Source organism: Mauremys mutica, chromosome 1 (genome assembly GCF_020497125.1).
Source record: "Mauremys mutica isolate MM-2020 ecotype Southern chromosome 1, ASM2049712v1, whole genome shotgun sequence".
In the NCBI taxonomy this organism is placed as follows: Eukaryota; Metazoa; Chordata; order Testudines; family Geoemydidae; genus Mauremys; species Mauremys mutica.
In genome coordinates this window covers 60,057,706-60,070,918 of record NC_059072.1, presented here as the reverse complement: position 1 = coordinate 60,070,918, position 13,213 = coordinate 60,057,706, and the positions used below count along the sequence as shown (strand labels likewise).

Below are 13,213 nucleotides of genomic sequence, written 5' to 3'. Positions count from 1 at the left end.
AGGAGTTAATGAGCAAGAAGAAATAAATATACATATAAATACAACATAATATAGTGTATAAGCATTTGTACAGTGTTAATATACAGTATGAACAACAAAAATTTTGTCAACTCAAAAAAGCTTATTGAATGTAGACATGTTTATTATCAGCCTAACCATCTTTGGAATATGAATAGCACCTCTAACTAATAAATGATTGTCAAAAAATTTCTAGTCAATATGTTCAAGTAAAAAAATGTACAGTATTGCAAATTTTAAAAAAATCTCGTTAGTCAATAAGAGTGGCTACTACATATTTAATTATTGCATAGCAAATTCTGTTGGTAGGGAACAGAAGTGGTGCATTTTCAAAGTAGGCCATGGGTAGAAAAGGCACCAACGTCTCACCTATGAAAGGGTGCTTATCACACACTATTTTGAAAATGCACTCTATTCTTTCTGATGAACCTTTCCCTTGGGTTATATGCTAATGCAGTTTTTTCTCTGTATTGTGTACCTTCTGGCAGACTGAAACACATATACAAAAAGTACAAAAAGATAACTCGTCAGAATGATATTGTTTTAACTTTGACATTCACTAAACTTCAGTAAGTACTTGCTAAGGTTTTCTAAACTCTCAGTGTTGGCCCAACTTTTCAAGGTTCTATGATTCTCCTGGTGGCCTCAATTTCCATTGAATTCAAAGGGACTTAATGGCCCTCAGCACCTCAGAGAATCAGGCCATCAAGGTATGGAGTACTTTAGATTAAATTGTACCATTTGTGCAGAGATCATCTATCCAGCGGTTCTCAAACTGTGGGTCGTCACCAATGGGGTCACCAAGACAAGCATTAAACTTGCTGGGACCCAGGGCTGAAGCTGAAGCTCGAGCTCCCCACCCCTGCACTCAAGGCGGAGGGGCTGGAACTCCAGAACTCTCCCCACCACCACCCCCTAGGGCAGCAGGACTGCTCTGGCCCCCTCTCCCTCCCACCCAGGGAAGTGGGGCTCAGACTTCGCCTGCCCCCTGGGGGTCATTTAGTAGCTTTGTTGTCAGAAGAGGGTCATGGTGCAATGAAGTTTGATGCTCTATACAATATTTCTACAGTTAGATTATAAAAAAAAATCCCCTTTTTAACAGCAGTTACAATACCCAATGATATTTTGGGTCATATTGAACATGTGGGACATGGTAGAACACCAGTGATATTTAATATTTCAACTCTCTCTTTGAATGAATTTCTAATATAAATAAAACCTAGAATTTAAAAATCATGAAATATATTCCTGTAGAAAATTTTCAGTTTCATTCATTTGTTAAATCCTTTTTTTTTAATCCACTTACAAATGTTTTATTTACCAAACACAGTATAAGCACTATATATATAGTGGGTTACAAACTGTGCTTGGTAAATAAAACATTTGTAAGTGGATTAAAATATATATATAAAAAATCCATCAAGAAATAAAACACATTCCAAATAGATATGAATAATGAAGACTACAATCTGCTGAAGAAAGGCTTCAGAAAGAAAGAACTAGGTAACTTTCCTTTGGATTCAAATAAGATTTGTTTAGGTACTTATTTAAATATGCCTTTTATATTTAACAATCTACATGTCTTCATTATTTACATAGTCTATTAAAACAGTACACATTGTGTGAAAATTTAAGAACTGATTCATTGGGAAAATTATGCAGGGACAACCTATTTTATGTCTTGTCACATAGCTAGTATTTGTTATGTTAGGACAGGTATAGATAGTTAAAGAGTAGGGTGTTAAAGAGTAGACATAGTTAAGAGTAGATAGTTAAAGAGTAGAAATCTTGGCTTCTTTGAAGTCAATGGGAGTCTTGCCATTGACTTCAATGGGGCCAGGATTTCACCCCCAGGGTCTGATCCAACCCCCTTTCTATAGGAGTCTTTCTATTGATTTCAGAGGGATTAGTATCAAGAATAGAGTTGCAGGCTGAAAACAAGGATATCCTTGGAGAAAATGCCATCTGTGCTGTTGTACAAAAGGTATGAAGGGAACTAACTGCACCTTGGACCCAGTTCTACTTTCTATGATCACTACCCTCCCCGTAAAAGAAAAATAACAAAGCAATATCAAATCCCTTACTATTTCTGAAATAAAGGAAGGATTGATTTCAAACCTGCAAAATGCATTAGTTTACTGTAACATTCTCCCTTTGAGAAATGTGTAGTATATATGTACCAATATTTCTGTAACCTGTTTCCAAGACCTGGTTCCCTCTATCCCAGTAATTATATATATGGTAACATGGTGTATTTGATGCAAAAGTGAATAGGACACTTCATGCAGGTATGATACAATAGAGAGTATTAAAGTGTAAAAACACATGCCAGTCAAGGGTCAAATCTTCCCTGGGTAGTCCAGTTCCTCAGCTGCTGGTCAACATTGCAAACACAGATTTCTGAGATTCTGGCCCTAAACTTGCAATGTTTGTTTAAAATAATAATAAAATAAAAATATTACAATTACTGACTTTTAGCATATTTGGGAGGCTTTCTGATTAATTTTATAGGTTTTGATATACATTTGCTAACTTTCTCCTGGGGCCATGTGCTTCCCTAAACTATAACTGAGAGGTAGATGATAGGAAAAGAACATTTACTGTATTGCAAAAGAAGAATATGCCATTTATGCTGAAAAATATATTCTACATTTTTAATGCAAAGAATAGGCATACACTAATATCAAACGAGTAAAAATAAAGCCTATATAGAGAGCACATTTATTAAAAATTGAAATGCTAATAACCAATTAAACCAATAAAAGCTCCCTTTATATATCTGTATATGAGCAGAAAAATAGTTTTCCATTGAGAAATTAGCAAAATGTGAGTTAATTCCATTTTTGTACTAGGCAAAAATGTTAGCCTAATTTACAGCAAGGTAGTCTAAAAATAACTCACTGGTTTTGCTTACTGAAACCCTCAGGTATGCATCATGTCAGAGACAGAACTGATGGTTACATGTGACTTATATGGTTTGTTATATATGATCTAAACGTTACTTACCTCAACCCTCTGAAGTCACAGCCCCCACAGGGAGACTGTGGAAAGAGAAGTCACATAGGCATTTAAATAAAAAAGCAGAAGAAAACACTTAACAAAAGTCACAAAATACTCAGGGCCGGCACTTCCATTAGGCGACCCTAGGCGGTCACCTAGGGCGCCAGGATTCGGGGGATGGTATTTTGTGCGCTCCCCACGGGGCGCACGGGAGCTTCCGGTTCCGCTCCCGTTGCACTGTCGAAGAAGGACCTTCTGCTGACGTGCCGTGGAAAACAATTGAGCAGCTCAATGACTGCCACTGTCGCCTGCGGCATTTCGGTGGAGGGTCCTTCTTCGGCAGCGCGACGGGAGCAGAACTGGAAGCTCCCGCGCGCCCCATTGGGAGTGCACAAAATGCTGCCCCCCGAATTCTGCCTAGGGCGCCAGAAACTCTGGCGCCGCTCCTGAATATACCAGATACTACTTCTATTGTGATACATCAATGTAGACAGAAAACAACAGAATGAGAGGGGAAAAGGAGAGGATGAAATAAATGATGTGATAAGTGTAGTTGAAGGGAAATAAAGACAATATAACTACTAAACTTCAATGTTTCTTCTGTAAAGGCCAAAGAACAAGAGAGAACCATCATCTGTAATCTTTAGGCCTGTTCTGCACATAGACTGACTGGACAATTGGGCTCCTGTTTCTTCATGGTGTGGGGAGGACCATGTCTTCTGAGTCAATACTAGCTACAGTTTCAATGCAGTAAAGAGAGGTGATAGGGTAACAGAGAAAAAGTACTGCTCAAAGTCAAGATGAAGTCACTGCAGAAACTAATGAGCAGCCATGACAATGGGTGAGAGAGTGAAAGGGATGACAGGTATTACACATACTGACCATCTTGTTACACTGTCACACACATTTGTATTTGTAATGTTTTCCGCATCCCTTCTGTATGATAGAAACTTGAAAAAGAATCTCAAAGGAAACAAGAGAAAAAGATTGTGCCCTTCTTGATGCTGTCTGACCTGGTAACGTGAAGGAAGCATCTAGTGAGCTGACCTAAAGCACTGGATGGGTTTCTTACAAGGACCTATTGCTAACCCATTCCAGTATGGCTTACAGAGTCCTGATCTTCCATCTTTCACCTGATGAAGCGCATCTCTGATTTTGCAGAGCATTTGCATCAAAATGTGAAAACACTCTACTTTTCAGCCTTTTAAAAACTACTGTAATAGTATTTTCAACACACACTATCACGTGTGTAACACCCTGATTCAATGTCCCATGTTTTGTTGCCTCATTAATTCACCATGCAACATTGTACATGAACCATTTGGAACTGACCAGCTCCCACTAAATTCAATTGTTCAACTACCATTGACATCATAATTGGGAGCAAGGGTTGGCCCATTACCTTAACAGTGAGACAAATCTCGCTTATCCACACTGAAAATTTGGCAGGTATACCAGAGTCATAAAAGGAAGAAACTTGATATGAAATCTGGCCCTATTGAAATCAATGGGAGTTTTGTCATTGACTTCTACACAGTCAGGATTTCACCCTCTAAATGAGAGCAGTGACAAGGGAAAAGTTGGCTGATTGGGAAAAATAAGACCTTGCTGAACTCAACCAGGATAGTTCACAGTTCAGGCTCTGTATGAGGAGGGCTCTGGTATGTGACTTCTTATGCCAGAAGGTGTAATATCAGAAGGTCTTTTTGTGAGTTTGGGGATAATCCAGAAGTGGAGACAGTTACAAACAGTTCAGTGAGGAGCAGATGAGAGGGTTCAAGTACATCTACATGCATTAAAAGCTTGAAAAAAAGAACTAACCTGACTCATTGGTGTGAAGTCTTTCTTTGTAGTTAAAAAGGACAGTACTGAGGGAGGCAGGTCACAAAAATAAAAGGAAATTAACTGCATGTGAAGATATGCTCTAAGAAGCTATCTAAAAATGTAGCCAAATAGTAGCATGGAAGAAACACCACTGCATAGTGCAGTGGGCCTGATTCTCACACTCCTTTAAAATTTCAGTGGTGTTATTCTTATATTAACCCGTATAAGCAAGAAGAGGATGAGGCTCAAACTGGCATGCATTGAGGGGCACAAACGCTATGGCTGAGGTCAGACAAAAAGAGGCTGAGGTCAGCACTAACATGACTACTATAGGAGAGCAATTCCCTCCTATTTATTCTGAGAACTACTGTCCAGTGCTGCAGGAGTCAGTTTCACCAAGTAAAGGGCTTGTCTATTTGCTACCAATACTGAGAGTTTGCCATTCATAAAGATGAAAAACACCTTTTTCCTATAGATTACACTTTAGGACTACTTTGGTGAGTAGTTTTGTAAGGAAATGGAGGGAGAAAATATTAATAAGGAAAATGACAAATGGCCCATTTGTCATTAATCATAGAATCGAAGGGCCTCATCCAGCAAGGTGCTCAGAGCTGTCTGAGATACGGTACTAAGCACCCTTCACTTCCATAAATAAAGAGGGAGTTGCTTAGCATTTCCCAGAATTAGGGCCCCCAAAAGAAATGGAGAACACTAAAGAAAGTTGCTGATGGTACTACTTAAGGAGTAAGGTACTTTTTAGCATAAGTAAAGATGCCACAATGTGGCCCATAGGCACAGTTTTACTTATTTCAATGTTTTGTTCTCCCTGAATCAAGGCAAGGCAGGGCAGGAACTGTGACCAAGCCCTGTGGTGACACAACTATGACTGCCCATTACACAGCACTAAGCCTACTTTCAATCCAGTCCAAAGTGAGTAACAATAGGTGTTTTCTCTGCAAGATTTGCTTGTATTGTGCATTAGACACTGCTGAGATTCCTGTAAAATCACCAGATTTTTCTCAAAATGGTCCAGCTTTGCTTCAAGAGCATTGGTAAATGTCAATTTACATTTCTGCACAGCACTGGAAGTGGATTCAATATATTACTGAAAACAACGCTGAGTCTTGAAAGGAACGACTGGCCTTTCTGCTCATACACTCAACAAAGGAGTTAGTTTATGCTTAATGTGTCGGGTGGGTAGATGGGAATTGTAATGCGGTTACCTGTGCACAAGGACCCTAGGTTACATCTTAAAATTCCTTTCACATAGGCTATCAAAGGATAATGACCTTCTGTGAATAAAAATATGGCTGTGATTTGAACAAATTACCAAAAGACTGATTGATCCAAAGTCCACTGAAGTTAATGGAAAGACTCACTTTGACTTCCCTGGGTATTGGATTAGGTCGCTAGAGATAAAAAGCTGAACCATTCCAATCCCCTGAACCAGTTAGTCCCTCTTGTTAATTTAAGTCTTCATATCTGATGAATGAAATGGTAGCTACCCTTACAACCTATGTACCACTGACATGTTCATCTTTATTTTTTTTTAATACAAATGGCTTTTTAAGCTAATTTGGATTAATGCAGCCTGAGTGTTCTCATAGTTCAAAATTAAATGTTAAAAAATGTGACTAGCTATCACTGGATGAAACAAACACTTGCATTTATTATAATGACACATTTATTGTATTTTAGCAATAAAAAAATCTACCTTTTTATCTTCTAACCTTATCTTTTACAGCCACATTCTAGTTATATGTATAAATACACCCTTTTGATCTAGTGGGCATACATTATAAAAGGGCAGGCAGTTTCTTATGCACTTTACTCAGATCATTTCAGTATTTTGTCTTCCTTTTCAGATCTTAACCCATAATCTGATATCCTTCTTTAATACTAGAGGCCAAAATATGGTGGTGAGTAGAAGTCAACAGGCACTGACAGTCCAGAGGGTTAAGACAAATGGCTTCTGTAACAAGACTAAACAGATACTGTTGCATTAGAAGTTATTTTGGAACAAGATAATTTGTCGTGGAGGACCTTAAAGTTTAACTCTACCTGACCCATACTGTCCACAGTTACGGTTGGAATGGACTCATGTGCATGGAGTCGCTGTCTCTGAAATCGAAAATTCTCATCACCAAAATAAAAAAACAAACAAACTGTCGATGGTAATTTGCCTGGAATCTTGGCTTTGGCAAATTTCTGTTCTCATCCAATATTGTGACTGATCATTATTATTACAAAACCTGGCCTGTAACTTGACAAAATACTTGTAATGGAAGTAAAAAACATTGACGTCTGAGGCATATTTCATATTAAATATTAGTTTCCCTTTCCGAAGAATCATTGAGTACTTTGTCAGCCCTGTTGGCAGCCTCCTCATTCTCATTGTTGGTCAAAGGTTCTGCTTCCTTGGGATCAGCATTCTTTAATGCTTTCTGTTTTTCTTCTTCTAACTTCTTCTCTTTTGCCAAAAGCCTGTAGTTGATGGCATTGCCAATGAACAACCAAATACTTGACACAATCACAATCGATCCACAGACAATGTACATGTATTTATATTCTCCAGTTATATCCACTAACCAACCTGAAAGACAGAAACAATACAAAACCATACTTGAAAATATTCCAACTGTAGTTAGAAATAAAGTCCAGGTCCTTCCCACAGGTATTATCAATAAATGTCCTGCATTAAAAGTATTTTCAACACTATAAAAGTTGTCCTAGATTGGACATTTTCACAGACAGATGTACAGTGGAGCTGTAATACATTTTATATTAGTTAGATTGGCCGTTATTGCATTCATTATCTGTAGTAAAATAATTGAGACTAAGGAAGTAGAGTCTAACCAACAATAGTAGGTTGTATACTTTTCTATTCAGATCTGTCTTTTTCCCCCCTCCTCCTAATGTCTTTCTGTTGTTGTTTTGGAATGGATGTCTAGCACTCAGTGGGGCTGCTTGCAGACAAGAGGCTGGAAAGGTGTCTGCCTTCTCAGCTGCTATTACTATGTCCCATTGTGCAGCTGCTACTTGTGCTCCACTTATTCTGTCCCCAAAGACAGACTATTTCACCTTGGTGTGCAGACACCACTGTCATGAAAACTGAGTTTCAAACTCTGAAGCATGTTCCCAAACTTGTATGGGTAATGCTTACTTCCCCAGATAGATCAGCAGCAGCAAAGATCAAATGTGGGACCTCTGTATCTTAACGCATGAGCTTCTACTGTCTGAGCTAAAGGAACTTGCTCTGTTAGTCAAGGTTGTATCAGACTCGTCAATCTCTAGTTGACCTTGCCGCTACCAGAAGGGGAGTGCCACAATAAGCAAACGTGACTTACATTCATAAGCCATTTGGATCAAAGAAAAATGTATTCTGACCACCTTTTCATAGAATCATAGAATCATAGACTCTCAGGGTTGGAAGGGACCTCAGGAGGTCATCTAGTCCAACCCCCTGCTCAAAGCAGGACCAAACCCAACTAAATCATCCCAGCCAGGGCTTTGTCAAGCCTGACCTTAAAAACCTCTAAGGAAGGAGATTCCACCACCGCCCTAAGTAACCCATTCCAGTTCTTCACCACCCTACTAGTGAAAAAGTTTTTCCTAATGTCCAACCTAAACCTCTCCCTCTGTAACTTGAGACCATTACTCCTTGTTCTGTCATCTTCTACCACCGAGAACAGTCTAGATCCATCCTCTTTGGAACCCCCTTTCAGGTAGTTGAAAGCAGCTATCAAATCCCCCCTCATTCTTCTCTTCTGCAGGCTAAACAATCTCCGTTCCCTCAGCCTCTCCTCGTAAGTCATGTGCTCCAGCCCCCTAATCATTTTTTGTTGCCCTCCGCTGGACTCTCTCCAATTTATCCACATCCTTCTTGTAGTGTGGGGCCCAAAACTGGACACAGTACTCCAAATGAGGCCTCACCAGTGCTGAATAGAGGGGAATGATCACATCCCTCGATCTGCTGGAAATGCCCCTACTTATACAACCCAAAATGCCATTAGCCTTCTTGGTAACAAGGGCACACTGTTGACTCATATTCAGCTTTTCGTCCACTGTAACCCCTAGGTCCCTTTCTGCAGAACTGCTGCCCAGCCATTCCGTCCCTAGTCTGTAGCAGTGCATGGGATTCTTCCGTCCTAAGTGCAGGACTCTGCACTTGTCCTTGTTGAACCTCATCAGATTTCTTTTGGCCCAATCCTCTAATTTGTCTAGGTCCCTCTGTATCCTATCCATACCCTCCAGCGTATCAACCACTCCTCCCAGTTTAGTGTCATCTGCAAACTTGCTAAGGGTGCAGTCCACACCATCCTCCAGATCGTGAATGAAGATATTGAACAAAACCGGCCCCAGCACCGACCCTTGGGGCACTCCACTTGATACCAGCTGCCAACTAGACATGGAACCATTGATCAACTACCACCGTTGAGCCCGACCATCTAGCCAGTTTTCTATCCACCTTACCGTCCATTCATCCAGCCCATATTTCTTTAACTTGCTGGCAAGAATACTGTGGGAGACTGTATCAAAGGCTTTGCTAAAGTCCAGAAATAGCACATCCACTGCTTTCCCCTCATCCACAGAGCCGGTTATCTCATCATAGAAGGCAATTAGGTTAGTCAGGCATGACTTGCCCTTGGTGAATCCATGCTGACTGTTCCTGATCACTTTCCCCTCCTTTAAGTGGTTCAGAATTGATTCCGAGGACCTGTCCCATGATTTTTCCAGGGACTGAGGTGAGACTGACTGGCCTGTAGTTCCCTGGATCTTCCTTATTCCCTTTTTAAAAGATGGGCACTAAATTAGCTTTTTTCCAGTCATCCGGGACCTCCCCCGATCGCCATGATTTTTCAAAGATAATGGCCAATGGCTCTGCAATCTCATTGGCCAACTCCTTTAGCACCCTCGGATGCAGTGCATCCGGCCCCATGGACTTGTGCTCGTCCAGCTTTTCTAAATAGTCCTGAACTACTTCTTTCTCCACAGAGAGCTGGTCACCTCCTCCCCATACCGTGCTGCAGAGTGCAGCTGTCTGGGAGCTGACCTTGTCTGTGAAGACAGAGGCAAAAAAAGCATTGAGTACACTAGCTTTCTCCACATCCTCTGTCACTAGGTTCCCTCCCTCATTCAGCAAGGGGCCCACACTTTCCTTGACTTTCTTCTTGTTGCTAACATACCTGAAGAAACCCTTACTTGTTACTCCTAACATCTCCGGCTAGCTGCAACTCCAAGTGTGATTTGGCCTTCCTAATTTCACTCCTGCATGCCTGAACAATACTTTTATACTCCTCCCTGGTTATTTGTCCAATCTTCCACTTCTTGTAAGCTGTTTTTTTGTGTTTAAGACAAGCAAGGATTTCACTGTTAAGCCAAGCTGGTCGCCTGCCATATTTACTTTTCTTCCTACACAACGGGATGGTTTGTTCCTGCAACCTCAATAAGGATTCTTTAAAATACAGCCAGCTTTCCTCGACTCCTTTCCCCGTCATGTTATTCTCCCAGGGGACCTTGCCCATCAGTTCCCTGAGGGAGTCGAAGTCTGCTTTTCTGAAGTCCAGGGTCTCTGTTCTACTGCTCTCCTTTCTTTCTTGTATCAGGATCCTGAACTCAACCATCTCATGGTCACTGCCTCCCAGGTTCCCATCCACTATTGCTTCCTCTACTATTTCTTCCCTGTTTGTGAGCAGCAGGTCAAGAAGAGCTTTCCCCCTAGTTGGTTCCTCCAGCACTTGCACCAGGAAATTGTCCCCTACACTTTCCAGAAACTTCCTGGATTGTCTGTGCACTGCTGTATTGCTCTCCCAGCAGATATCAGGGTGATTAAAGTCACCCATGAGAACCAGGGCCTGTGATCTAGCAACTTCTGTTAGTTGTTGGAAGAAAGCCTTGTCCACCTCATCCCCCTGGTCTGGTGGTCTGTAGCAGACTCCCACCACGACATCACCATTGTTGTTCATACTTCTAAATTTAATCCAGAGACTCTCGGGTTTTTCTGCAGTTTCATACTGGAGCTCTGAGCAGTCATACTGCTCTCTTACATACAACGCAACTCCCCCACCTTTTCTGCCCTGCCTATCCTTCCTGAACAGTTTATATCCATCCATGACAGTACTCCAATCATGTGAGTTATCCCACCAAGTCTCTGTTATTCCAATTACATCATAATTCCTTGACTGTGCCAGGACTTCTAGTTCTCCCTGCTTGTTCCCCAGGCTTCTTGCATTTGTGTATAGGCATGTAAGATAACTCACTGATCATCCTGGTGTCCCAGTATGGGGCTGGAGCCCTCCCCTCTTGCACTCACATTTTCACATTGAGTCATTCTTGTAATTCTGTTGCATTTTCTAAACTCTAAATTAAAAGACAGGCTCCCAATACAGCAAAGCACATAAACACATACTTAATTTAAGCACGTGTAGTCTTATTGAAGTCAATGGGATGAATCACATCATTTAAATATGTGCTTAAATGCTTTGCTGTATTGGGGCCATAATACTGACCTACCAACTAGACCTGGTCAAAACTTGGAATTACTGTTCTGTGGGAAACTCCAACATTTAAAAACAAATTTTCCAAATCAGAATAAAGTTGAAAAATTTCCAATATCCTGCTAAATGAAATTTCGGGAGGGAGGGGAGCGTAGTGATTAATCTATATATTTATAATTTTTGTATATTTTAAAATTGTGTTTTAATAATTTTATAATATAACGATAGAAAACAATTGAATATATATAATTTCAAAACAAAAAAATGAAATATTTCATTCTGATAAGGTAAAAATGTTTGACTTTATCAAAATGCTTCATTTAATTTTTTTCCATTGGAAAAGTGTTCCATGTGAAATTTTTTGACCTGCTTGAATATTAAATTTAAATACATTTTAAAGCATTTAAAAACAGTAATATTTTATCTAATGCAATAAAACCTTTGAAGATAATGCACAGTGGTTACCCTTTATAAAGTTAGTAGTTTTACCTTAAATAAATAGAAATGTTTACCTCAGTATTGGCAGTATTCCCTATGCTTACTACTTAGGAACAATAAAATAATATATATATTGAGATACTAATAATATAATACTATAAAATATTAATATATTGTTGCAACTGAGGTAGATAATCCAGGCAATTTGCTAGTTTTTAATGGTGCCAGTCTCAAAGAATTATTACCAAAAATTAACTTAATGTTCATGCATGATATCATCATTATACTTTAAGAGACCTGAACAGATCAAAACTGGAATATGAGCTTTCCAATGTATTCAAGTAGAGAAATTAACAAAGGTGACCTGATTATATCCAAAATGTATCACTTTAAAAAAAATCCACATAACAAATATGAGAAAAATAAATAGATGTATACTTTATCACTACATTAATATTAGATTTAATATTAATATAGGTTTCAATGTTTCAGGCGACTGGATTTTATTAGTCATAGACATAATCCCTCCACTAGGTGGCATTCCAAGTGTCTGTGTTAGAGGAATCTATTGTGTTCCAACATCTATGAACATAAGATGAGATCAGATTCATTTGGAATGACTTGTATAACTGTTAAATATTAATTTCAATAAAATAAAGTGTATACATTATAATCAGCTGGCATCATTTAAATTTTCATTAACAAATAAGTTCAACAGATGTTATTTTAGTACAAATTATGGCCTGGATCATGCAAACATTTACCTATATAACTTTACCCACATGAATAGACCCATTGACTTCAATGGGAGTACTCCTGAGTGTAGTATTGAGCTGTGTGTGTAAGAGTTTGCAGTACTAGGAGCTACATTTATAATTCATATCTATAAAATCTAATATTGTTTAGTTCAAAAGTATATATTTGTATATATTTAGTTTAAATTAATATTTGGTCAGGGATTTTACAGTTGGATTTTGGGCACCTAATTCCCTAAAACTCTTTTGAAAATCCCAGCTCTTTTATCAGAATTCTGGAGGTGATCAGTATATGAAAATTAACTAACACTGTCTTTTCATAATGAGGGACAATGTTCTGCTTATGCGCTGAGGGCCAACATCTATCAGAGCCCTCTTGTGCATGCACTTTACTTAGCCATGTTGTGAGAATCAATCTGATTTCAATAACCTCCCTTGTGCTTGGGATTAAAGCAGTAAGGTAGTAAAGTAGCATGTGGGGAGCTTTAACATGACAATTTATATATGTATCATTTTATTTTTAAGCAGCCACTAGTTTGGCAGCCATTGGTTAGGGAAATTAGGAACCATTTTGTGAGGTGGCACCTACAGAAGTAGCTTCTTTGCTATGGGGAATAAAGTGGAGTCCCATGAATGTAGCCAATTTGAGAGAGAGGGAGCTGTACTGACCAGGAAGTAGTG

General features: G+C 39.3%; 1 protein-coding gene across 1 annotated transcript in view; it reads right to left on the bottom strand.

The window, feature by feature from the left end:
- Window positions 1–6,643: 6,643 nt before the first annotated feature.
- SLC16A7 (solute carrier family 16 member 7) overlaps window positions 6,644–13,213 on the bottom strand; it is a 61,223-nt gene continuing 54,653 nt past the window's right edge. Inside the window, exon 4 of the mRNA XM_044988268.1 lies at window positions 6,644–7,435. Within this exon, the coding sequence (XP_044844203.1) occupies window positions 7,164–7,435 (272 nt within the window). The 3' untranslated portion in view covers window positions 6,644–7,163. The remainder of the gene's footprint in view (window positions 7,436–13,213) is intronic.